Below are 13925 nucleotides of genomic sequence, written 5' to 3'. Positions count from 1 at the left end.
TTGTTTGATTTGCAATCAGTATTCACATTGATAATACGAACTCTCTTTCCCTCTCAAAGGGTATATTTCCTGCTTCGTATATCCATCTTAAAGACGCGATTGTTGAAGGAAAAGGGTGAGTCTTGTTTTGATATTCTAAAGAAGAATTAAAATGATTTCATATGGAATTGCTACCAAATATGTGGTAGGTTAAGATGTGGGGTTTAAGTGGGGCTGGAGAGATGGCTCATTGGTTAAGACTGTTCTTGTAGGGGAATAGAGTTTGGTTTCCAGTACCCATGTCTGGTAGCTCACAACTGCTTGTAACTCTAGAAAGGGAGCTTGTATTCATGTGTGTATGTGAGATATATATATATATATATATATATATATATGTGTGTGTGTGTGTGTGTGTGTGTGTGTGTGTGTGTGTGTGTATTATATGTATATTCAAGATAGTAAAAATAACTCATTATAAAAGACAATAGCTGTGTTTGACCATGATGATTTAGGAGAATAAAGGGACTTGGAATTCAGTCATGTTGGCCTTTGACCCATTAAGGAATCCAAGGTCAGTGCCTTAGCTGTGGTCATCTCTTTGAAGCTGAGGTCTACTAGGGCAAGTGTGGGACTCCTTGATGAGCTACCTTGTCTGGCAGTGGCCACCCTGGATGCTTTGCTGAACTTTTTTTCTGAGTCTTTTCTTCCTGGAAATCTTAGCAGGGTGTGATGCAGAGTTGAGTGGGGAGTGAGTGGTTGTTAAGTCGAGACCCATGTGTATTCATGTGTCAGCTAATTGAGGTGTCTACCTCCTGGAGGTCATCAGACTGATGGGGAAGGTCCTTCAAGAGGATGTTCCTAGAGCAGGAACCCATGCCAGGTGTGAACTGGGGGAGACAGCATTCAAATGTTTTCTTTTTTGGTCTCTGCTTCATCTTCACACTCCGTTAAATATGTAAATTATAAAATTACTAATCATATGATTACTGCATAATGACATCCCTTTGGCTGATTACAAAATTGCCTTTCTGAGCACTGTACTTTTAACATATGAAAAGGATGGCTTGGGTTCCTGCTCTTCCCCGGCGCGTAATTAGAGTGAAGGGAATAATTTAGAGGCTTGGATGGTGCTGACCTGCAAGATGGCATTTGTTCAGACAGATAAAATGTTTTGTATGCAAAATTCTCCAGCGGAAGACAAAGTTGAGAAAGTTTTACCTTGTGGTGGAAATAGCTGAAGTGTGCATTTAATGAGCTGCTACCTCTCAGGCTCAAAATCTGTACATAAGTAGGCTTGTAGAGGAGTAAGAATATTTCAAAAGCTTTTTGAAGTATATGAATGTGTGTCTCTGTGTGTGTGCATGTGCGTGTTTCCACATGCTCACATATATATCCAGCAGCGTACTATTATGGGAATGTGGAATTACCTGGATTGTGCCAGCAGGCAGACAAGGCCCGTTGGTCTTCTGGGATCAGGTTTCAGTGTGGTGAGCACCAAGAACAGTGTGCTGAGCAGTGGTGATGCTTTCGGCCATCAGCCTTTGTTCTCCGTGCTCCTTTCTTGGTTCTCACCTTTGCTCCCACTGTATCTACTGCCCAGTGTCGTGTCCCCACCCCACACCATGGTTCTTCTGCTGGAGAGCCTGACACATAACCACCCATCTCTTCATTTCTTCTGGCTACCTTACAGACATCTGCTCTCTTTTTTTCTGGTCCTTTCTCTTGTCCAGTGCTGACTCGGCCACTCCTTCACCTCACTCTCTATTTTTCAGGTTTATTATCATATTGTATTCATTCGTACTCTATCCCCTCATTACACACACACACACACACACACACACACACACACACACACACACACCACTCTGTATTACCTGCTCTTCCATGATTTTTTTTTTTTTTTTTTTGTGTGTGTGTCCTCTTTCCTCCATGTCTTCTCCCTTGTCTGGCTTCTCTCTTCTTTCAGAACCCTGGTTACCATCCTGCCTTCATGTTTGTTTCATGCCTGTGGCTATCATAATGTGTTTTTCAAATTTTGTCATAACAAAGCAATCCCCATGTTGTCCCCTCCTCTGCTGACATAGCATTACCTGCAGCAATGGCTACTATTGGTCACTATTTTCTGTGAAGCCCCCTGTGGGCACTGAGACCCTTATATCCTTTCTCGCCTACCCCTCACACACTACTTTCAGGCTAGGACATTTCTGTTGGGCCCCTCCCTTGTGACATGGCTTGTTTCTCCCACACTTTGAAGTAGTCTCTCCCTGCAGCTATTGCCAGAATCTTGGCTTTTAGCCTTGATCTTTCTTTGGACCTGTGGTTCACTTGGGCAGAGATTAGTGACCTAAGACCTTCCCGTCAAGAGTGGTGTCACATGCTTGTAATCCCAATTCCTAGTTGCGTGGTAGAGGCAGGAGGGTCAGGAGTTCATGTCATGGCTATAAGGGTTACATGTTACCCTATTTCACCCACCCCTAGTCTCTTCCGTCTCCCTAGAAAACCAGAGTAACTATTTCCAACTCAGTGCCTGCTTTACCCCATATAGTTTTTAAAGAATTATTTTAAATAAAAAAAAACGGTGTGCATTTATGGAGTCTAATGTGGTACTCTGAAGCACACATACATTGCAGAGTGGGAGATCGGGCTAGTTCTCACAAGGTAGTCATGAGAGGCTGCCTTCTGGTCGTACTTGTCTGTGGTGAGAACACTTAAAGTTCAAGCTTCTAGCCATGCTTAAGAGTGTAGTCTGTTCTTAGGGACACCAGTCACCATGTGGGACAGCACAACTCTTGGATTTATTCTCTCTGTTTAATGATGTGTCCTTTCTTCAGCATGTGTCCGCTTTGCACCTACTGATTCCCACATCCAGGGCTTTTCCCCCTCCATCATACTTCCAGGTGGGCAGGTGTCATTGGGGTAGCATCATCCTGATCCTCCTTCTTCCTGACCTGGCGACTCCCTCACACTTTCACTGATGTTCAGGTGGGCTCCTTCCCTCCATCTGATGATCTTGCCCACAGCTAATAAAGCAGGCGTTGGTTGCTTGTGCCTTCCTGACCTCTGCTACATATGAATGATGTGATTTTTAAAAACCAGGGAAATAAAGTAATGCATATGTTGATAAAGAGTTAAAGCCACGTCCAGGGCGAAATCTTCTGGGGTGGAAGGGAAAGGTCAGTAAGTATTCGTGGGCGGGGCTGGATAGAGTCTCTGGGAACAATTGAAAGCTGTAATCATACTCACATTTCAGCAGGGATAATTGCTCCCCGCATCCTCGTATAATGAGTTGTATACCCGGTAGACATGCAAAAATAATCTTGCCTCAAACCTGCATTTTAATGGCACCCATCATCTGGGTGTGATTTATGGCACTCTGAGATAGATGGGTGTGCACATATCCTGAATATACTTTCCACTTCTCAGCCCTTGGCATTTTTAAGACTTTCAGTGGCTCGTCTTTCTCCGCTTCATCTTACCCCACATCACACGTTTCATGGTTTAGAGGCACGGTAGCATGTAGAGATCCCCATGTTCTATACAAAGAACTTGTCATTCATAGGTGTGTCTGTTCACACATGTGAACATACGGCGTTTGTGTATTTCCCCCATTTGCTTAACCATTGAGCTCTCCAGCCCCTTTTAGGGACTCAATCAGGTACAACTTCCAATCAAGCCACAAAATCAGCCACTCTCTCCCTCTGTCATCCCAGGCAACATGAAACTGTCATCCCGGGGGACCTCCCCCTCATACAGGAAGTCACCACAACCCTGCGAGAGTGGTCCACCATCTGGAGGCAACTTTATGTGGTAAGAAATGGGATGCTTGGTTAAGGCTTAAAAATGGCGCTTCTGGCCCTTGTACCAGCACATAGTTTTCCCTCCCTGGGAACCTGGAGAGGGGAGCCTCTGAGGCAGGGTCTTGCTTCTCAAGCAGCGTGATCAGCGATTGTTCTGGCTACTTTTGGGAACCCTGCGGACTTTGTCCTTTGTTGTGTTGGGATGCAGTTTGCTCACTGCCTTTAGTAAACTGAACTAAAATGGAAGTTGATCATGGATTCCTCTTACTTTGTGTTGGGCAAGGGGACTGTAGCTGCTGTCAGCCCTTCAAAGGAGGGAACCAGGCTGATGTCACCTCTGGGTGTATATTTCGATTATGAAAATTAAAATCTACTTTTGAATGGAAATCACTTAAATTTTGAAGCCTTAGTAAAGGGTTATTTCTTATTATTGTATTTTTGTCACTGACTACCTGTAAGTGAAGGGTCTTAGGGTCTGAGGAGTATGATGGTCTTAATGGATGGTGTCCGAGGTGAGGTGGGGCACATTTTAAATCCTGGCTCTGTGTGCAGTTGTCCAGTTCTTATTAATGCAGAGATGCCGGAGCTCTGACATCTTCCATTTCATTTTCCCTTGGGGCATTTCTTCGCACATAAATCCATATTTGCCGAAGATTACCTTTTGTTAAGCCTGTATTTCTATTCAGAGTGTATATTTCTCATATGCTAATGTTATTATCACCGAGCAAGGGCCCTGGGAGGAAGTCAGTACGTTAATTTCTCGGGAACATAGAAAACTTCCTCAAGTCTCCACAGCTGTTCGCTGGGCAGGCGTGTTTTTGATTATACAGTGGCTTCCTATAAATGCGCAGTAATAAGCCCTTGTGGTAATTGTTCATCAGACGTACTCACAAACCTAAAAGCGTGAAGTTAGCCATGAATGTTTTGCGTAAATCTGAGCAATTTCATAGTGGGTATTTCATGTTCAACTTAGCAATTTTTAAACAAAAATACGATCACACGATGAACGTGAGTTGCCATGGACGAATCCGTGAGTGGACAGCGTGGGTCTCCTTGCTGTAGAGTCAGCATCCTGAACCGTCTCCCTGTTCCTTCTGCAAATGGCACATTCACCTCTGATGGATTGGTGTTGTTAGATTTGCACAAAGCCAAGTCAAAGGTGGTTCTAAATATTTAGATGCATTCTTTCTGTTCTTCTCTGGTTGTAGACTTGTCAGCAAAACAGGTATGAATTTTATATGATGTTAGAGAGATAGGCAGGGGGTGTTAGCGAGATGAAAAGAAACATGTTCTTTTAGTTTTCATCTAAGGAATCAAAACTAGGAGTCTGGCTTGGTGGTGTACACTTGTCAAGTAAAGGCAGGGAGGTTTAAGAGTTTATGGCCCAAGTCTCTGCCCTGCTCCACTTTCTGTAGTTCTTGGCACATTGTCAGGTCTCGATGAATATTTGTTGAATAACTGGGAAAAAAATAGTCTTAAGGATGAGGCTAGCCCAGGCTATCCTGTCTCAAAACAAGTGACAGATAAATACAAAGGAAAAGAAGGAAAAGTAAAGGAAGGAAATAGAAGAATAATATTCTAAGAATGGCCTGGGGAGATACTCAGCAGTGAAGAGCACTTGGTGTTTCTCTGGAGGACCAGAACTTGATTCCCAGCGCTGTGTCTGGCTATTCATAGTGTCAACTCCAGGAGGATCAGACAGCCTCTACTATCTTCTGTGCCCCCCCCCCCCCCGCCACCACCCACTCACTCACCCACACTATAATATAAAGACATAAGTCATGGAACATAGATAACTTGTCAGAGTGCTATGTAGGTGGTAGGGTTGTTTTAGAAACTTCTAGAAAGAGGAGTTTCCAATGGTTTTCAGACAGGAGATAGGGAGTGCTTTAGATAGTATAGAGTGGTGCCCATTTTTGAAAACAGCAATTCCACTTTTTACTTTTGATGGCATCATGGTGCTTAAAATATAATTATTAAGTCCCGCTTGAGTGCTCAGAGGCAGAACATTGCAGACAGCCTTAGTCTCCTTGATGGATTGTACCAACAACTGCAAACATGCTTGTTTGTTTGTTTTTTGTACCACAAATCCAATACACAAAAAGTGAGACGAGCCAGTTTTCTCTTGATGTAGAAGCAACAAGAGTATTCATGGGTAGATACTTGCTACCACTGTATGTTATGAGGGTCACAGTGTCTCTGGGAAGGCAGGATGGCCTATGTGTCAGCTGACAGCATGGTTTTGGAACACAGGGTGTTTTGAAGACTGTTTCTCCTAGGTGAGCAATGGGGTAGCACGGTCACGGAGAGTAAGGTCAGTGCTTCCAGGCGTGTCCAACCTTTTGACATTGGGACATGCCAGTGTTTGTTAGCTATGAAGATTCAGGCTCCACAATGGAGCAATGAAGTTAATAAAAAAGAATCTCTAGTGTTTTAAGTGAGTTGATAGTTTTGTGTTAGACTACCTTTACAGGGCGTTGGCTGTGCACAGGGTGATGCTGGGGTTATAGGCCATGCTGAGGCTCAGGGTTCTGTTCTTGTTGTGTGTTTTATGACTGGGAATGTTGGATGCAGTCTGTGGAGACATGCTGCTGCTTGTCTTTCAGTGCCTCGTGGGAACCAAATATGATGTGTTCTATTTGACGCGAGACTCTGCTTTTCATTGGACAGTTATAGAATCCCAGGAAGCAGCGTCTGTTCTCCTTGTATTTGAAGAACTATCCGTTATGATATGATCTCAACTGTGCTGTTTTTTTTTTTTTAAAACCAGAACCTTTACAGTTGCCTTTCCCCCCCTCTGTAGCTAGATAATAGAGAGATGTTTCGAAGTGTGCGACACATGATCTACGACCTTATTGAGTGGCGGTCACAGATTCTTTCTGGAACTCTGCCTCAGGATGAGCTCAAAGAGCTGAAGAAGAAGGTCACGGCCAAAATTGATTATGGAAACAGGTTTGTTTATTTAAAAGATGATTTCATGCTTAAATTGTACAATATAATAGCGCAACCCTAAGACAGGAGGATGTCTCAATTACGTTTTATCATAAAGCCAAATTTCTAATATCAAGATAATGGCGTGGCTTACATTCTAACATGGTGTACCCAGTCCCTCTGGAAACCGTTGCTTCAAGGTCTTCGTGGTATAAGTGGTGGAGTCGTGGAGCTGGGCTGCGGTAACCTTTCCTTTTTGCTGTTTTGTCCCATGCTGTTGTGATCTTCCGTGCAGTTTTTCTCTTCACTCACAGCCTTTGCCACTGACTGTAGACGGGCAGTAGTGAGCCCTAGACCACTCCCTGTGGCTCCCTTGGTCTGAATGCCAGACGAGATGTTAAAAGTCACCGTGAAACTTGTCCTTGAGGTTGACATACCTGATCTAACAGAAGCACAGCTCTTTTGAGTTGCAATTGAGATGAACTACACATTGTGTTTTGGAAAAGTTTCCATTTACGAGAAGGTCCTACCCTGGTCTGCTTGAGCGTCTTGAGGGGTGGCTCTCTCACTCCTGAGGAGAGCATGCTCTGTTGTTAGCTGCCAGGCCACATGACTGTTTTAGTCCTACTTCTGCCTTATCAGTGGCCAGGATGAAATCAGTGTCTTTCCCACCTGGTGCCTGTTGGCTTGTTCACATAGTGTAGAGTTGCAGGAAGCCTTAAAAGTGGTTAGGTCTTGTATTTCCCTGAGGCTTCTTTATCTCAGAATTGCTTGGGGGAGGTTTCAATCTGGGGACTCATTTCTGGGTTTCTGAGTTCTGTTGTCTGGAGTTAGCTGAGTCAGACTGCTGTTCAGGCAGTAGAAAAATTAAGGTGTAATACACACCCGTTCCCATTTTTACCCTGAGAATGTGGAGGTGAGCGTAGGGCTTGCCCATCAGCTCATTGGATTTTTAGGTAAGCCGTAAGATCTTTCTGTAATTTACATAATTTTGTTTTCTGGTACCCCCTCTTGCCTGTTTTTGTATGTGAAAGTTCCCTAATATTACATTATGTGTGACTTTATTTATTTTTACCTCCAAGGCCAGAGATTCCAGGTATAAGATATTAGATACTGTTTCAATGAAACCTATTACAAGACCCCCTGCTTATAAAAGCAAACCTTTGGAGCTCTGATTTTATTTTCTGTTGGAGAAGCCTGTTTTTGAAGTTAGGTTCAGAGACCACCTGCTTAATCTGGCTGCAGGAAACAACCTAAGTACATTACACCATGGAGCAATCTTGTTAAGACAGAAAGTGTTTCCAAATGTAATTTACTGCTTTGATAGGAAATACAACCTTATTAAGACAAGTTTGCCTGAGGACCGAGGCCAGTCTTCCTCAGCAGCCCCATGCTCTCTACTTATCTTCCTACTTCCTCATGGAGGTCGCAAAGTAATGCTAATAATACAAGTAAAATAGAAGTGGAGGATGTTGGATTGTAGGCTGGTCTGCTCTCTTGGGAAGCAGTTTGTTGTTCTCAGCCTTATCACTCATGCGTTCTTACTTTTCCTTTTTATCTGAGTGAAGCGGGGAGAGGGGGTGTCCAGGGAATTGTGGTAAATGTTGTCAAGGCCATCACGGTCAGTTTCTTGACAAAGATGGCGGTGCAAAACAGGCATACGTGCACACACACACACATACATACACCGAGACAAGCATGCATACACGCCTACACCCAGATCTACCGAAAGAGGTCCCTAGCCACACTTACCCATAGAAACCTGCAGGTACATCTAGACACACACACAGATACAGGGACATGCTCACACTGATTTCATGGGGAGGTTTCCAGTCCTTTCTTAAGACCCTTTGTCATCTTATGGGACTAGTCTCTAACCTTGTTACGGTTAGATCAGCACTCCTCAACAGAACCTGTGTATTGATTACGGAGACCAACGCAGACCGGTTGATGTAACTGGCTACCTTATATGGCGGTGGTGGTGTGCTAAGACCATGTCCACGCCATCTTCTTTATTCTTTAGATGTTTAGTCTCAGTCACATAACAAGTTTCAGTGAGCTTTGGTTTCATTTTTGTCACCTCAGTCCAGAGGCTGTCTGGACTGAGGTGACAATGACGTTACATGATATCCATAATAAGCTGGCAAATGACTTGATCTATTTCTTCCTTGAGGGGGCCTCACCAGGTATGGCCCATAGGACCCTGTGGCTGGGCCTCCAGGAGCTCACCCGCAACACCCACATACCATTGACCATGCCCACACTGTGCTGACCACCACACAGCAGTGACCTCCCCCACATCAGAGCTGACTCCATCCCTACCCCAGCGACCTCACTCACACAATGCTGACCTGTAATGCTGGGACTGACTTTTAGAGCAGGGTCAGGGTTGGGATGAGTTAGTCACATTTGAGAGGTATTGAGACAGCTAGGGATCCCTTGCAAGACTTTCTGCCATCACGTCCCCATGGGTGCTATGCATGTTCAGGGTGCAGTAGTGAGCTCTGGTTGTCTACAGATTTCACAGTTATTAGTCATGCACACTTCACTTGGACTTTGAAGATCTGTAAGTTCTGACTGGAAGATGAAGGCTTTATTGAAATAAAATGCAGGCAACGTCGAGTAATTTTCATTCTCCCACTGTGACACATTTTGAGTTACGGCAAGCAGCTTCACAGAATGACATTCTCTGCTATTTGTGGACGAATCCCAATTTCTGAGGCATTTTCATCTGCCCAGTGGCTGGGGGGCTGACATTGTCTTTGGGAGTTCACTCCCTGGATTCATCTTCTCTCCGCTCTGAATTCTTGGTCTTCTAGAATTCTCGATTTGGACCTGGTGGTGAGGGATGAAGATGGGAACATTTTGGATCCAGAACTGACGAGCACCATTAGTCTCTTCCGAGCACATGAAGTGGCCTCGAAACAGGTCGAGGAACGTCTGCAGGAAGAGAAAGTGAGTTCACCGCTTCAACATGTGCTTTGCATGGGGTTGGTGTTTCCTAACGACTGGGCTGAGTAGTGGAGAATGGCAAGGAAGCCTAGAATCGGCACTAAAAAGACCTTACTCCGCCCCCCCCCCCCCAAAAAAAAGCAAGTGCCCAGTGTTTTCCAAAAAGGAGGCATGGGATGGAGTCAAGTGGTATAGCACAACCCGTAAATTTAGCAAGTATTTGTCAGTCATTTGCCGAATTCCATGGATTGGTGACATAGTGACACACAGATTCCTTGGGTGACATCATTCTAGAGAGGACCCTAAATTAGAGCCAGTCATCAGTTTGTTGATATGTGGAAGGCCCATGTTCTTGCAAACACGCAGCATGAGCTGCTGCAGGATGGCTGTGTGGCTTGAGAGCACACAATGGGGACACGGAGTGGTTGTATGAGCAGCATGGCCTAGTGGAGCAGTTGGTGCCTTTTCTCTATTCTATAGGGGATTAAAAAGATCAAGGGGTATTGCTCAGGTTGCTCACATTGACCTTCTACCTTTCTGTTTGTAGTCTCAAAAGCAGAATATGGACATCAATAGACAAGCAAAGTTTGCAGCAACCCCATCTCTGGCCTTGTTTATTAACCTCAAAAATGTGGTCTGTAAAATAGGAGAAGATGCTGAAGTCCTCATGTCTCTTTATGACCCCATGGAGTCCAAATTCATCAGGTAGGTGACTTCCTCATTGTAAGCTTCCGTGAGAAAAGTTACTTTTTTCTCATTGCTGTGACTTAAGTACCCAACAAGAAGCATCTTCATGCGGAAGGGTTTATTCTGACCCACAGTGTGAGGATGTGGTCTTGCATGGTGATGCCCTGGCAGTGGATGTGGCTCTCAGCTCAAGTAAATGTGTGTGTTAGTTTTTTGACAACTTGACAAAAAGCTACAGTCATCTGGGAAGAAGGATCTTTAATTGAGAAAATCCTTCTATCTTGTCCTGAAGGCAAAGTCTAGTGTTGCAGGGAGGGACCACTTGTTTTTCCTGGTCCCCCAGCTAGCTTAGCCCTAAAATAATCACACAGAAACTGTATTAATTAAATCACTGCTTGGCCCATTAGCTCTAGCATCTTATTGCCTAACCCCTACATCATTATTTAACCCATTTCTATTAATCTGTATTTTCACTTGAGCTATCAAAATTTAAACATGTAGTATTTGCAGGAAACAGCACATAGGTAATTTTTGTTCTCCCTTCTGATAAGTGCTTTCTTTCTTTTTTGATGGAGATGCCGTGTATTTTATGGCTTAGTTGGCTTTCCGAAGGCTCTGAATTAAATATACATTGTTCCAAATTCAATACACAGCTCTCTATTGTCATTCTAAATGGACAGAGAAGCTTTTCACATGATAAATACTGAAATGTCATTCTCAAATGTTTCTTTTACACAGATAACCCATGTCATAGAAAGTGAAAGGCTGCTCTTACAGTGCCTGCTTGGCAGAGTCTCTCTGTGACCTCAGTGTTCATAAACTCGCGGTCAGGGGCATAGGGGACCTTCATGTTGTTTATCATGAGGCCTTATGGGGCACGTTTGGTACCTGTCTATGTTTGGAAGATTAATTTGCTCCTGTTTTTTTCCCCCAAGTGAAAACTACCTGGTCCGCTGGCCTAGTTCAGGATTACCGAAAGATATCGATCGGTTACATAACTTGCGTGCTGTGTTTACGGTGAGTCCATCCATGACTGTGGGTTGAGTGTCATTGTGTCCTGTTCTCATGACTGTTTTAGGGAGTCTTCTCAGCACTGAATGTGCTGAGTGCCTGGGCATGGCTGTGACACCGGCTAATCCAGGAATCACTGTGTCCTCTTTGGAAGTTTCTGAGTTGTATCTTTGCTTTGCATCACTGTGAGACTGGTTACTTCACTTCCCCAGAGCCTGCCTCTGTAGCTCATGTCTTCAGTTCACTTAGCCAAGTGTCTGCTGTTCCTTTATTCCCTCTTGTCATATGAATAACATTAAATATCTTAGCTGGTCTGAGAATAGCCTTTTGATCGTTTTTACGACCTTTTCAATTGGACTTGTATTGAATCATGGTTCTCCATAATAATTTATGGAAATTAATATTTCTAGGATCTTGGGAGCAAAGACCTGAAAAGGGAGAAAATCAGTTTTGTCTGCCAGATTGTCCGAGTTGGTCGCATGGAGCTGAGGGACAGCAACACAAGGAAGCTGACTTCTGGGCTGCGGCGACCTTTTGGCGTGGCTGGTAAAATCCATGTCCCTATGTTCCTTGAGACCATTCACTTTGAGAAAAAATAGCGGGCCACTTTAATTTATGAACTTAGCTACTGGAGAGAAAACATTGCCTATTAGTTCTTTTTTATACAGTTTGGGGCTCACTTGCTTTATCTACAGTGCTTCAGATTCAGGTTCAGTCCAGTCTAGTGTGAAAGCAGATCCCAGCCTTGACCGGGAGAGACACTGAATCACTTGCCCACACCGTGAGATGTCAGCACTGGGGGGCTTGCTAGACTCAGTGCTTGATTTAGGAGTGGACAGGCCCAGCCTGGCTCTATGAGGGCACAACACAGCTAGCACATGGGCTATTCGCTGTCCACATCTCTGCTTGGTGTTGGTGGCTGGACAAGAAAGCAAGAGCCCAGTTATCTGTGTCAAGGAAAGCTCAGTGTCCCCACTAGGTGACTTCTTTCAATATTAGTTGCTTTTCTCATAAAGTTGAGAAGCAGTTTTTTTTATTAGTGTTGCAGGGCAACTCTTTCCCCCACTTCTCTGACGCTTAATGTCCATGGGTTTTAGGAATCATGTTGCTCTGGTTTCATCCCATTGCTGTGATTAAAGCACAATGACCAAAAGCAACTTGGAGAGGAGAGAGTTTATTTACTTCCAGGTCACAATCCATCATGTGGGAAGTCAAGGCAGTTCAAGTCAAGAAGTTCATAGACGGAACTGTGGAGGACCCCTTGCTGGCTTATCCTCTGTCTTATGTATGCTCATGCTCAGCTAGCTTTCGTGTGTATATCTCAGGGAATGGTAACGCCCATAGTGGGCCAGGCCTTCCTACTTCAATTATGAATCAAGACATCCCACATAGACTTATTCTCAGACAACCTGGTAAAGGAAACACTCAACCGAAACATCCTTTTCAGGTGATTCTAGGCTGTTCCAAGCTGACGGTGTTAAGTAGGACTCATAGAATAGTGATAGTGGGAGAATTCTTGATTCCTAATACCTAGGTGTTGATTCTTGTATGGACAGTAATCACAGACAGGCTTTGCTTGGCTACCAGGAAACTCAGCACTTGAATTTTACTCCATTAAATAGACTTATTTTTAGAAAAATTATAGGTCTTGGAAGAATTGGGCTGAAGAAACAAAAAGCTCCCATACACTTGGCCCTGCTCCCAGTATCTGCCATAGCTCTATCACCAGCAATTGCTACGTTTATGACAGGCGTTAAACATATACTGTGGCCTTCCCTGGAGTCTGCAGTTTACAGGGACATTTGGTGTTGGTATTGTGTATTCTGTCAGGTTTGTGTGTATGTGTGTGCCAATGCGTGCATGGGTGTATGTGCGTGTGTTTACATGTCCATGTGTGTACATGTGAATGTGTGTGATGTGGACATCACGGGTCAAAGGTAGATGTCTTCCTCCATCACTTGCTTGACACCTTCTATTTGAGACAAAGTCTCCCCTTGAGCCTGGAGCTCATTGATCTGTCAGTTGAGCCCTAGGGCCTAGGGGTCTTCTTGTCTCCTCCCATGCCTACCCTGCCAGGGCTGTATTACAACCACACACCACATGTCGTCTGACTTTTACATGGGGGCTGGGATCATACTCTGCCCCTTATGTTTGTGTGGCAAGTAGTTTACCTATTGAGTCATCTTCCCAGGCCTGTTCTATGGGTTTTGACAAATGGGTGGTGTCCACCATCCCAGTCCTAAACCTGGAGAATCTTGCTGAATGGTTGGGTTCTCCAGTGGCCTGTCCCAGTGGCTTTATTACCCATGGTGAGATGTTGAGGGTGGACTTGCTCTTTCAAGGCTTTTCTCTTCTGGGAGAAGCTTGGCATTTCCATCCCTGAGTCCTTGAACACACTCTCTAATTTACTTTTATTTATTTATTTACTTTATTTTATTTTTTTCTTTTAAACACTGCCTGACCCATTAGTTTCAGTTTCTTATTGGCTAGCTCTTACATATTGATCTAACCCATTTCTATTAATCTGTGTAGCCCACGAGCTGGCTTACCAGGAAAGATCTTAACCTG

The 13925-nt window shown here is 44.2% G+C and overlaps 1 protein-coding gene across 2 annotated transcripts in view; it reads left to right on the top strand.

Annotated features, from left to right (window-relative positions):
* The window catches only part of Dock1 (dedicator of cytokinesis 1), a 485241-nt gene that overhangs the window by 57334 nt on the left and 413982 nt on the right, over window positions 1-13925 (top strand). For both annotated transcript variants that reach the window (XM_041666110.1, XM_041666109.1), the window contains exons 4-10: window positions 60-115; window positions 3690-3786; window positions 6580-6728; window positions 9527-9662; window positions 10207-10364; window positions 11282-11363; window positions 11768-11903. In XM_041666110.1, coding sequence (XP_041522044.1) covers window positions 60-115; window positions 3690-3786; window positions 6580-6728; window positions 9527-9662; window positions 10207-10364; window positions 11282-11363; window positions 11768-11903 — 814 coding nt within the window. The remainder of the gene's footprint in view (window positions 1-59; window positions 116-3689; window positions 3787-6579; window positions 6729-9526; window positions 9663-10206; window positions 10365-11281; window positions 11364-11767; window positions 11904-13925) is intronic.

The sequence above is a fragment of the Microtus oregoni genome, unplaced genomic scaffold (genome assembly GCF_018167655.1).
Source record: "Microtus oregoni isolate MIOR12 unplaced genomic scaffold, Mior012 000016F_ref0000370, whole genome shotgun sequence".
Taxonomy (NCBI): domain Eukaryota; kingdom Metazoa; phylum Chordata; class Mammalia; order Rodentia; family Cricetidae; genus Microtus; species Microtus oregoni.
The sequence above is the reverse complement of the archived record's forward strand: the minus strand, read 5'-3'. Positions and strand labels throughout refer to the sequence as shown.